The sequence below is a fragment of the Trypanosoma equiperdum genome (genome assembly GCF_001457755.1).
Source record: "Trypanosoma equiperdum strain OVI genome assembly, contig: ctg_1608, whole genome shotgun sequence".
NCBI classification, from domain to species: Eukaryota; Euglenozoa; class Kinetoplastea; order Trypanosomatida; family Trypanosomatidae; genus Trypanosoma; species Trypanosoma equiperdum.
Genome location: NW_027123625.1, coordinates 32,204 through 43,863, shown reverse-complemented (window position 1 = coordinate 43,863; position 11,660 = coordinate 32,204). Strand labels below are relative to the sequence as shown.

At 49.3% G+C, this 11,660-nt stretch overlaps 5 protein-coding genes across 5 annotated transcripts; all 5 read left to right on the top strand.

Annotated features, from left to right (window-relative positions):
• Nucleotides 1-1,173: 1,173 nt before the first annotated feature.
• On the top strand, nucleotides 1,174-3,339 carry TEOVI_000646500 (Nuclear pore complex protein 158; the record flags this gene model as incomplete). The annotated part of the gene is made up of 1 exon (XM_067222308.1): nucleotides 1,174-3,339. One exon carries the CDS (start codon nucleotides 1,174-1,176, stop codon nucleotides 3,337-3,339), a length of 2,166 nt encoding a protein of 721 aa, XP_067078409.1.
• Nucleotides 3,340-4,667: 1,328 nt separating this feature from the next.
• TEOVI_000646400 (autophagy protein APG9, putative) lies at nucleotides 4,668-6,632 on the top strand (the record flags this gene model as incomplete). The annotated part of the gene is made up of 1 exon (XM_067222307.1): nucleotides 4,668-6,632. One exon carries the CDS (start codon nucleotides 4,668-4,670, stop codon nucleotides 6,630-6,632), a length of 1,965 nt encoding a protein of 654 aa, XP_067078408.1.
• Nucleotides 6,633-6,933: 301 nt separating this feature from the next.
• Nucleotides 6,934-7,359, top strand: TEOVI_000646300 (kinetoplastid kinetochore protein 16; the record flags this gene model as incomplete). The annotated part of the gene is made up of 1 exon (XM_067222306.1): nucleotides 6,934-7,359. One exon carries the CDS (start codon nucleotides 6,934-6,936, stop codon nucleotides 7,357-7,359), a length of 426 nt encoding a protein of 141 aa, XP_067078407.1.
• A 388-nt stretch (nucleotides 7,360-7,747) lies between these two features.
• On the top strand, nucleotides 7,748-8,863 carry TEOVI_000646200 (chaperone protein DNAj, putative; the record flags this gene model as incomplete). The annotated part of the gene is made up of 1 exon (XM_067222305.1): nucleotides 7,748-8,863. One exon carries the CDS (start codon nucleotides 7,748-7,750, stop codon nucleotides 8,861-8,863), a length of 1,116 nt encoding a protein of 371 aa, XP_067078406.1.
• Nucleotides 8,864-9,613: 750 nt separating this feature from the next.
• TEOVI_000646100 (ribokinase, putative) lies at nucleotides 9,614-10,615 on the top strand (the record flags this gene model as incomplete). Its single annotated transcript, XM_067222304.1, has 1 exon — nucleotides 9,614-10,615. One exon carries the CDS (start codon nucleotides 9,614-9,616, stop codon nucleotides 10,613-10,615), a length of 1,002 nt encoding a protein of 333 aa, XP_067078405.1.
• Between the last annotated feature and the right edge of the window lie 1,045 nt (nucleotides 10,616-11,660).

Here is an 11,660-nt window from a genome sequence, read left to right as displayed (position 1 = left end):
CAAACGGCAACTACAGGTGGATTCGGCCAGCCTGCTCAGGGAGCAAATACTTTCGGACAGGGGACTCCTTCGGCTGGTGGTTTTGGGCAGGCCGGTCGAGGCGTGACTGGAGGCTTCGGTCAAACTGGCGTGACCGGTGGTTTCGGGCAAACGGCAACTACAGGCGGATTTGGCCAACCTGCTCAGGGGGCTGCAACCGGTGGTTTTGGCCAAGCTGGTCGGGGCGCAGCGGACGGATTTGGTCGACCTGCTCAGGGAGCTGCAGCTGGTGGTTTTGGTCAACCAGCTACCGGAGGTCTAGGGCTCGCGGGCGGAAGTGGTTTTGGCGCTGCTGCCGGCGCTGGTGGGTTTGGGCAGCAAAGCACTGCTTCCCCGTGGGGTGGTGGTGCCACCCCTGCGGCACCTGTCGATGTGTCTCTCCTGAACCTTCCGGAGTTTGCCGACAAGCCTTATGGCAACGTTTTACTCTTTGCGCCTGAGAAGCCACCAAAAAAACCAATTTCAGTTGGTCATACACCATCTCCAGCTGCCCCCTTCAACCCCATCTCGGTACCACGTTACCAACAAAGGATACCGGTGGGTATCCCAGCACCCACAGTGTCCGCTAACGTGAAGCTTCAACCTACGCCTTTTTCAACCTCAGCCTTATCCTCAGTGGAGCTTCGTGAATTGTTGAACGCTTCAAAAGTTAACTTGGGGGTATCCGATGATGTCCAAAAAATCGACTCACCGAAGGTCTCGCGGGTGGTGGCAGCTGGTGAGAAGCCGCCTTCACATGATGCGGCGGTCTTTGCGCCTGTGTGCTCAAAAGAGGAGTATATACTGGATCCACCTCTAGCCACACTACAGGGGCTTGCGGTTCGACAGTTGCAGGAGGTTTATGGTTTTAGTGTTTACCGCCGGGATGGTAAGTGCTCCGTTCACTTTCTTGAGCCTGTGAACCTTGTTCGATGTGATATCGCTGAGATCGTTGAGCTTCGTCCTAGTGGTGAAGTTAAGCTTTATCCATGTGTGCAAAACCCTCCCTCCATCGGCCAAGGTCTCAATGTGAAAGCTCGTGTAACCGTGAACGGTGTTATTGGGACGACAAGCAACGACCTTCTTATCCGCTGCCAGAAAGAAGGTAACAGATTTGAGTCTTACGATGTGAACACGGGGACGTGGGTTTACGTGATGAATGTTGGCGACGATGGTCAAAATGAATATGACCATGCTGACCGCGAAGTTGACATAGTCGAGACTGATACGCAGGTCCAAGATGGTGAGCAGTTTCCTGTTGCCAATGATATTGCTGACGGCGGGGTGCGTGCTATTTCCCAGCTGGACACATGTGCCCAATTGAAAAGGTCTGATCCACCGTCACCACCATTTCTACAACAGCAGCAGCAGGTGCCCGTATTGCACCAAAATGAAGCGGTTTCAGCATTGTCGTTTTCACGGTATGCCCCATTTGACGATCAGTCTCTTATTCTTCCGCAACGCACGCAGAGGGTGTCTGTGCTGCGACAAGCTGTGCACCGCCCTGCTGCGGATACAACCTCGGGGATCTCCGACTTCGAACTGCCGTACACGCTTCCCAGCCCCAAGAAAACCCCTCTCTGTGAGCGGAAGGGCCCGTTGGTCGTGAAGGAACCCTACGCGAAGGCACACGGGCCTGTTTACGTTGTGAAGAGGGAGGACAGTAAGATGTACGAAATGAATGCAAGCGTGGTTTCGCGGGGCGCAATGGCAAGTCTGAGTCGGAGTTTCCGATGTGGGTGGTGCACCGGAGGGCGTCTGGTTGCCCCAATGTTCGCCTGGGTTCGTGACGGGACAGAGAGTAGGCATTCTGTGGATGAAGTTCTCGGCTCGCGAGTGGTTATGTCAACTGTTTACTTTGCCCATGCAACAAGTAAGCACTACTTGCAGAGTTGCGCCATATCAGTACTGCGCGCGCTGTGTCGGCACGCGCACAGGGTGGATGCCTCTTCGGACAAGGAAGGCTTTTTCCCGCTTCTGGAGCTAGGATTGTGCCGAGACACCGGCTCCACCTCCCTTTCGACCGAAAAGTTACGTGAGGTTATCGCTGCTGTCGATGCCGTTCGTTTCGACGGAGCTTCTGCAGTGGGGGAGTCCACGGCACGGCAAGCCAAAACAATTCTTTCTCTACTCGATGCCCTTTATGGATTGCCTGATGCCGACGAGGCAGACAAAAATGCCATTACTGAGAGGCGTTACCTCACTCAACTGCGGAGGCGGAACCTGAATTCGTGGTTGAAGACGGAGCTGGAATATATGGATTTGTGGACCGACCTGGACGTGGATGCGAACCCATCGCAAAAGTTACTTCGGAAGTTGCTGTGCGGCAAGCTACGGGAGGCCTCGTCTGTGGCGAAGGCATTGGGGAGCACAGAACTTTCACGCGTTGTAGGAATATGTGGAGAGGGGAACCATTTTGGGAGCTACGTGCAGACGTCCGACAATAGTTGCATAGACGAAGCACTTGGCATCCGGGAGCGTGTGGTGAGCCTCCTCTCTGGTATTGTTGAGCCTTTTGTCTCTCAGCCCCAGTACGCGTGGGCTGAGGACGAAAAGGGTGGCCGCACCGTTGCGAAGGTGCCATTGGCAGCAACATGGAAGCAGTTGCTGGGAGTATTTGCCTTCTACGGCTGCACACCTGACAGCTCCGCGGAGGAGACAATTGACTGTTTTCTCAAACGGCTTCGAGCACCAACCTCACGTCGTGAGAATTCCTTTCCTCCATACGCTGAACGTATCTCAACTGACAAACTAGGAACAGGTCGCGGTCGGAGTTTCGTTTCCCTCGGGGAGTGGTTTCCTGATGCCGCGCTGAGCCTGTTGGAGGGTTTCGCGATGGGTGTGGCTCCCGCCGCCACTGCACTTCATCCACATTCATCAAGTTACTGTGCAACGGATTACTTGACACCATTCATAATTATAGTAAGTGTCCGTGCTTTGAAGTTACAGCGCACAGACACCTATGACGACGCTGAAACAAAAGCACTTCTGGGGTTTGCCGCAGCGCTGGAGTGTCTTAGTGATGCGTGGTTCTGGGCTTTACTGCCGCTCCATATGATAGTTGACGACAAGTGCCGGGCTGTGGCTGTTGAGCAGTGTTTGCGCCGTAACGCCCACCGGTTCCAGGGAGGGGCGTGCCGCACCAACACGGACTACGTACATTTGGCAGAGCTGTTGAAAATTAATGCTCGGCTGTTAGATGTGGAGATGCTGTTAGAGAAAGTCCCGGCAGATGCACCTGTGAATGCGCCAAGCATTCGCACTCACTCGTCTCTGCAGGAAGCGCTTCACCGTTTCAGTCGGGGGTTTACAAAGAGATGAGAACAGTGGAAGGCAAACAGAGGTTGGAAATATAGGGTGATGCGAAGGTGACGAGGGTTGGTGAATGAAAAGGATGTTGGGAATATAAATATTGAAGAGAAGAAATTAAGGAGTCAAAATAGAGCGGAAAGATGTCTCGTCGGTTTGTATGCTGCGGACACTCGACGGTCATTGTGCTAGGTAGCTTTGTAGGGAAGACATGCTACAGCCAATGGCACGTGCGGTGAGTGTGGTGTCAGGACGGTGGTAAGGGAGGAAGAAAATAATAATATAAGGCGACGGTGAAATGGATGGTTGACCGACCCCGCGACTATCCTGTTGCTGAACATATTTATGCAGTGCGGAGAAAACTGTAGACCGCTTCCTCACTGTAATGTTAGTGTCATCAACGCACTCTTACTGTTTTAAAGTGTCGTATGCAACGGTGCGTGGTGGTGTGTTTGACGACTTAATGTGCCGGATGTTTGTATTGCGAACTACTTGATTTTATCTTTAACCTGAGAGCTACAACGTTTTTTTTTCTTTCTCCTCCTTTCCTTTTCATCTATCTGTAGAGTACATATGGGAGGAAAGGGTTAAATGTGTATTTTTAAATTTTGTATTCGCCTGGGAGCAGTTGTTAATTGTGATGGGGTCGCGCAAATTTTCATGGCATAAGTCACTTCTCCGCCGTGTAGGTCTCAACCGTCCGACAATGAGGAGTACACGATGCGACTTTGTGGGGCTTAAGGTGTACGTTATGTCTTACCTCGCTTCAGGCGTTAGTTGCAGACTTCGAAGGCGCAGATAAAGGGATGTGAATGCCATTCTGCAGCTTCAATAACCGTTTCACCTTCTTTAATGCACAAATACGTGGCGGTGACAGCGGCGAGACGGAAGGGGATACATACAGATGAAACCCTGCTGTTTATTGTTTTTTTTTTCGCACTGCGTGTGATGATTGGCGTGTAGATGTTACTTTGGGCGGTGACGCCCGTGTTTGTCTCCATTGTGTTCCATTTCATTCCACTTTTGTAAACTTTTTCCTTTTTGCTCTTTTTGTTGACCTTTTCATTTGGGGTCGGAAGGGTTCCCCCTGGCTTGGGGCGGTAGTGGTTTTTCGGGGTGGTGGGTTGAATTCGACCAAATTGACACACAAAAAGGGAGGAAGTCAAAAGGGTGAGGGAAGCCAGGCGGGGAGGGGACATAAAAAATTTCAATTCGGTGAACACCGTGTACGTGTGTAAGTTTGAGTGTGAGGAACAAAAACATTTGCAACGTTTCGCAGCATTCTTGAAGAGTTCTCTTAGTGGTAAGTGTGTGTGTGTGTGTCTGTGGGCGAGGGTGGAATGTTCTTCACACATGGGCCGTCCTTTTCGCTTCGGTATCAAAATAGTGGACGGATTGGGGATGTCCATGTATTCATGAAGAACCTCTACCGCTTTTGGGTCTACAAGGGCCTCTGGTTCTCGTGCTTGGCGTCCTTGGTGGACTTTCTTAATAGCGTTGTCGTGTTCTGTCTCGTGGTATTCCTCACAACAGTGTTTGATTGGCCGGTTGCGGCCGCCTGCGACGAGGTGAGCTGTGGAACCGTAACCTTAACCCATCACATGCGCTTGCCCACCGAACGCGGTGCGAGTCATGTTCTACTTTGCTTGATTTTGTTGGTTTCCTCGGCTGCGTCGGCAACTTACGAGTTTTTGAAGTTTCTGGAGACATGTAGTTTGCAAATGGAAACCGAGAGGATGGTGCGCGTTATTGTTGATACGGGGTATACCAGTCCCTTTCACCGTTTGGCGCACATTTGGAGGCGTATGCGAGTCCAATCGGATGGGCACGAGGAGCTTCCTGATCACGGGCTCCCCTTTATCGGTAACATGGCGTGGGGTGACTTTCTTGACGAAGTTTGCGCCCGGATTCAGAGGGATCGCTCCTTTGGTGTGATTGAGCACAAAGAGTTTGATAGCCTTCGCGCCGTCCAAGCTCTTATGGTTTATGAGAACTACTTCATTACGTTCCACCAACACGGTATCTTGGAGCGGGGAGCACTGAAATACGCAGATGAAAATGTTATCAGGATGCTTATCCGCAGCCTGTTTGATGAATTCAGCACATTAGTTCGAGGCAAGGACCACGTGACACTCTTACGTTGGAAGGTCGTAAAGTACCTGGTGGTGTATGCTCTTTTTTATCCATTTGTTGTAGCCCACTTCCTTCTTCGCGTTTTGGTCAAGAATGCTGCCATGGTGCGCACTGATTGGGGAGGTTATATGACGAAGGACTGGAACAAACGTGCCCTCTGGACGTTTAGTCTGTACAACGAAGTACCGCATGTGTTGTCTGCGAGGATTGCGAGTGGACGGCAAATTGTGATGGAAATGATCTGCAGACTTAAACCCCATTCCAGTGGTAAGCGCTTCGTGTGCCGCGTAGCCTCTGGGATCATCCTTGTCTTACTAAGTTTGTCACTGGTAAATACGTCGTTGTTGGTTTCGGGAAATTTGTGTGGCATTCCACTTCTTTGGTGGCTCACAGGTTCTATCGCAGCATTTTCTGTGTGCAACGAAACCCCACCAGTAGAGCGGGAGTACAATTACTTGCCTGACCTTGAAAGACTTGTCAAGCAGTTGCACTACAGTCAAGAGGAGTGGAATCACTCTGGGGAGTCATTCTACAGTGCCGTCACTTGGGACTTTTTAGAAAGTCGGTTTTCTGTTATTATCAGTGACATTGCTCGGACGTTGTTTATGCCGTGCATTCTTCTCGGCCTTTTGTTTGACGGTAGTTTGCCTGCCCTTATGGAGTGTGTGCAGTCAGAGTCTGTGCGCGTGGATGGGTTAGGTTCTGTTGCACGAGAAGCGGCATTTGACTTTCAGCTCCTTGGTGATGGTAATGACTACCCTCTGGCTTACCATCTTAGTGAGAAACTTCTCAAATCGATCGCTAGCTTCTCCGCTATCTACCCCAAGTGGATGTTGAAGCACATGCCTGACGCGGTGCCACCAGCTGATCAATCTGGAGGTAGTGCAACTTCAGGCGCACTAGACATTTTAGTGACGAAGCTGCGCAATAGAGTCGATGCAGAAACAGAAATGCAAGTGCTGGGTGACCCGTCGGTGAGCGCGTTGGGCGTGGTAAACTCAGAAGCTGAGATTACTCGCAGTTCAGCGCTACTTGGTAAAGGCACTGCGCACGAACGGGAGCAACTGTTCGTCTCGCATATGATGCAATCAATCTATGCTTCGAAGAGCTTCGGTATCGATTCTCGCACTCTTAGGACTGCTAAAGAAGGGAGAGAGGGATGCGGGACATAACAACTTGAATTGTTATAATGTCTTCCGCGCTTGTTGAAAAGCGGTTACTGTGGAATGCACTAGGATGTTATCCTAAGTAATTGTCGGAATTGGAATTACACGTTTGGCATCGTTCTTCTTATTTGCCGTGCGCACTACTGTGGGTGTTTAGTTCAGGCGATGATTCGTTATACTTCTCCTCTCTGCCCTTATTTTCTATTGCTTACCGTGGGTGTATCTCTATGCCGCTCTAGACTTCTTGTCATTCTTTCCTTTATTCCACCTTATTGCTGTTGTTAAGGTGCGAGGGTTCCCGTAACCTATGGATTTATTAGGAAGCCAAATCGCTGCCGCACTTGAGGAAGGTAGCAGGAAGAGAAAAAGAGACGTGGAGGAGGGCTGTTCAGCGCTCGTTAGCCACGTTAATAGTACGTTGGACGTCATTACGACGGATGTCCGGAACACACTCACGGAGCAGCATTGTGAAATGGAGGAACGGGTCAATAGATTGATGAAAATGGCAGGTGATTTTGCGACAGCAGTGGACACATGGCAAAAGAAGGCATCTGATTCCGTCTGTGCGGTGGAGAGCCAGCAACAACTGCTGTGGGAATTACTACAAGACGTGGAGAAACGCGCCCAAGAGAGGAAGAAGGAGATGTTAAAGCGGCAGGAGCAAAGAATGGAAGAGTTACGCACAATGTTGCTGGAGAGAATACAAAAAGCAGAGGCGAGTATGCAGCTGTAGGTGGTGGGACCCCTGGAGACCCCTCTTCCTTCCCAGCCCCATGCTCGTGACGGCCGTTCAGCTTCCAGCACAAAACCACAGTTTTTCCGAGTCGGTGACCTTAATTGTTTCTTTCTGCCACACGATTATTGTCTTCGTATATAGAGTTATCAGTTAGTTGTTTCTATTTTTTTGCAGGCTTCCTTCTATGTAACTGTATGGTAGGCGTATTATTCCTCTTTTTTTCCCTAAACACAAGAAAATGGAGAACTGGGACGAGTCAAGTCGCTCATTTGTCCTGAGTTTGTTAGCGTGTTTCTTCCATGATTTTTGCTTCTTTTTTTCTTTCGGTTTTTTTTGTTAAAGGGTTGATTATCGGAAGGCCAACGTTTTTTCCACTGTTTAGCGTATGCGCCGCTTTGTTTCCCAACAAGACGGAAAAGCTACGGCGCTATGGACTAATTTGCCGCATGCAAGGGTTTCTTCCGCTTTCTTTTCATCGCTGACACACGAGTCTCGTGTCGTGCAATCCGTTACTTGCGTTAGGCGTGTGTTGGCACCTCCGACTCCCTCCATATATCCTGCATTTCGTAATACATTTAAGAGCACCAAACGATGGCAGGGAAGCACAACTTCAGCAGGTGGGGATTATTACAAACTGCTTGGCGTCAAGCCGGATGCGTCGCAAGATGAAATAAAAGCGGCCTATAAGAAATTGGCACTAGAGTTCCACCCAGACCGAAATCACGACCCTGGTGCAGAGGAGATGTTCAAGAACATTTCCGAAGCGTACAACATTATTGGGAATAAAACAAGGCGGAAGGAGTACGACATGCAACGTAGGGCAGAAACGTCTAATGCTGGTAGCGCGAGGAGCTCATACCATCCAGGAGGGGCCGCGTATCATAGCCCGCCGGGCTATCAACACATCTCAAAAGAGGAGGCAGACAAGATCTTCCGCGATTTGTTTGGTGGAATGCGCGTAGACCAGATATTCCGCGACTTTGAAGAAATGCAACGTGGGACTAGGAGCGGTGGTCGTTCCGGGTTCCCGCAAGAGTTCGGTGCCGCGGATTGTTCGTTTCGACCATCATTCAGGAGTGAGTCAACGCGAGTGTACACCGATGGGCTCGGTAACCGTATGGAGGAACGCACCTTTACGGATTCTCACGGTAACACATACACCGTTCATACAACAACTAGCGAGCAGCCGAACGCCAGCATGAACCAGCGGGCGGAGGATTATTACAGCGGACATGCAAGTAACAGTGGCGGTGGGCGATTTCGTATGGGAAACTCTTCCTTCAGGGTGACCCCACGAGATGCGGCAAATGATTTTGGAGCAAATTATTTCGGGATTAGAACTCACGGAAGGCATCCCGCCGTGGCGATGATGATACTTGTGGCGTGGTCCATAGTGCTCGGCACACTTCTCTTCGCGACGCTTGCGTTTTTTGTCTCGCACCCATTCTTTACTTTCGCGGTTCTGTTTTTAATACTTTTGAAGCGGATGCGCCTTTTTTGAGAACTGTGTTTGTGGGACTTGCTCCTTTTATATTCCTATGCACGACACCACTTGTGGATATGGGGTGCCTTTATCTATTTGTTGTTGTTGTTGTTCGAACGTGCTGGTTTCTGTCTGTTGTGTGTGTTGGATCAAGTTTCTTCCCCCGAAGGTCTTCCAGCACGGAAGGTGTTTTTTGTTCCTCCGTACTTGGCTGGGTACCTCTTTGCGAAGTATCACCACCTATCGTGTTCGTCACTCTTCACTGACTATACGGGCGTTTCCTGTTTGGTTGTTAGTGCTTTCCTCTCCTTCGCTTTGTCTTTCATTCGTCTATTTTGTATGTATGTGTGTCTGTCTCCTTCGAGGTCAGGAAGGTGTTTCTTTTCTGTGTCCTTACAGTTTCTTTTTACTTTTCCAACTTTTCCAATTTTGACACCCAAACCTAAACGTTCGGCCTTTCATATGTTCGTGCACTCTACGTTTGCCCATGTATGCGTCATATCAAGCTGTTGCGCTCGTGAGTGAACAAGTCAAACCTAAGAAAAAATAAAGCCGAAAACACCTACTCGAAGGACGCAGGGTCAGCATCATCGACTCGTGGCAAAATAATCTACCATATTTACAGACGCAGGGGATCGTATTGTACAAACATAATACGGAGAAAAGTATATAAAAAGAAGCCACCCACATATAAATAAATATACATTTCGTGTTGGCATACGTGCATTGCCCATCATCATCACTATTATTATTATTATTGTGTGAACAATGAGTGCTGCCGGCGTTAAGAGCGGGAACGGATGCATCGCAGACACTCCTATTGTCGTGGTTGGCGCTTGCTTTGTGGACTACGTCGCCTACGTTGATCACCTTCCACAGGTTGGGGAATCGCTCAGGTGTCGCAGTTTCAGCAAAGGTTTTGGTGGTAAAGGCTCTAACCAGGCCGTCTGCGCTGGACGTCTGGGAGCATCCGTTTCAATGGTGGGCGCTGTGGGAACTGATGGCGATGGTGCGGATTACATCGCGAACTTCCAAAGGAATGGCGTCCAGGTGTCGAATGTTTACCGAATGGAAAACACCTCAACGGGGCTCGCGATGATCTTTGTTGATTCCACTACGTCCCACAATGAAATAGTGTTTTCGCCCAACGCCACCGGTGCCCTTACAGTGGATTATCTCCGTAAGCAGTCCGATAACTACAACAATTTTTTCGGCCCCAAGTGTCGCTACATCATTTTACAGAACGAAATTCCAGTTGAAACAACGCTTGACGTGCTTAAGGAGGCCCATACACGCGGTATTTACACTGTCTTCAACGCTGCCCCCGCTCCTTCGACGGACGAGGTGGCTGTTGTTAAGCCTTTTCTTTCATATGTGTCACTGTTTTGCGTGAATGAGGTGGAGGCATCGATGATCACTGGTATTGACGTGAAAGACACCCAGTCCGCCATCCTTGCTACGGAGGAAATGCAGAAGTTGGGTGCACACAGTGTTGTAACGACTCTCGGAGGAAACGGCTACGTTATTGGCGAGAAGGGCAAACCACCACGACACTTGCCCAGTATCACTGTGAAGGCTGTGGATTCCACTGGTGCTGGCGACTGCTTCGTTGGTGCCATGGTGTTTTATCTGTCGATGGGCAAATCCCTCGAGGAGTCCTGCAAGAGGGCGAATATGATTGCGGCAATCAGTGTTCAGCGGCCAGGCACCCAATCGTCCTATCCCACACTTGACGAGCTGCCTGCTGAGGTGAAGGAATGCAAAATATAGGACGCACGTGTGGATTGAGACGTTGTTGTGTGGCGGGAATCAGATTCGTTCCCAAGGAAATAAGTATGGAGGTAGAAGAACAGCCACCCCCGCTTGTACTAATTAAGTAAGAATGATATCGAGGTAAAGTCCACCTTGGGAATGAGTTTATGTATGTGTGCATGTGTGCATGTGTGTGTGTGTGGGGGGGGGATGTGGAAGGATGCCACCAGTGACGCAAAATTAAAAAAAAATACGCACATGTAAATATGGATGTATTCGTGTGCATGTATACGCGTACATAACTGCGTTTCCAAGTGAGTGGAAAAATGAAAGAGGAAACACAACAGGAAGTATGTGTATAGTATTTTATTTTTGTACATGTACCGATCCCCTCGTAAGGGCAGAGTTTGTGCGTATCGAAGGGGTGTGGTGAGGAGGTGGTGGACGATCGCAAAGTGAGGACGAAGGGTGAAGCGTATGGGTGCTCTACTGTTTTCCCTTTCTTTTTTCTTGTTTTGGACAACTGAAAGGATTTTCTATGTCGTTGTTATTGCTACACTGTAAGACATGGGAGGTTCTTTGTACTTACTGAAAACGGTAATTTAATTTTAGCGAATTCATTTTTTCTTTGTTCTTTTTTTTTACCTTTTGGATAATATCGTTGGCATCAATATCATCATCATCATTATTAATATTATTAGTTTTGCTGGTTACCGCCTTGATATGTCACCTTAAAGGTAAATACCATTAAATGTGGTGTGCCCACACGGAAGGCACTGAGCCCTTCACGGGATGAATGCCAATTGGGAGTAGTTACTCAGATATGTTTGATGCTTAACCGTATTGCACGCGAAATGGCGAGAGGAATGGTTTCATTCGGTACAGTTGCCCCGAAAACTGTCTGGTGTGTGGGCGCGTCACGTCTCGCAATTTCCCCCCTCGTTCCCACTTTTTTTCCATTTCAATGATTGTTTTGTGTGTTTTTTTTTTTTACAACCCATTTACTGCCGGCCATATGAAGCTGTGGGTTTAATATGATTCCGAGGCAGTTGGAGTGGGAGTT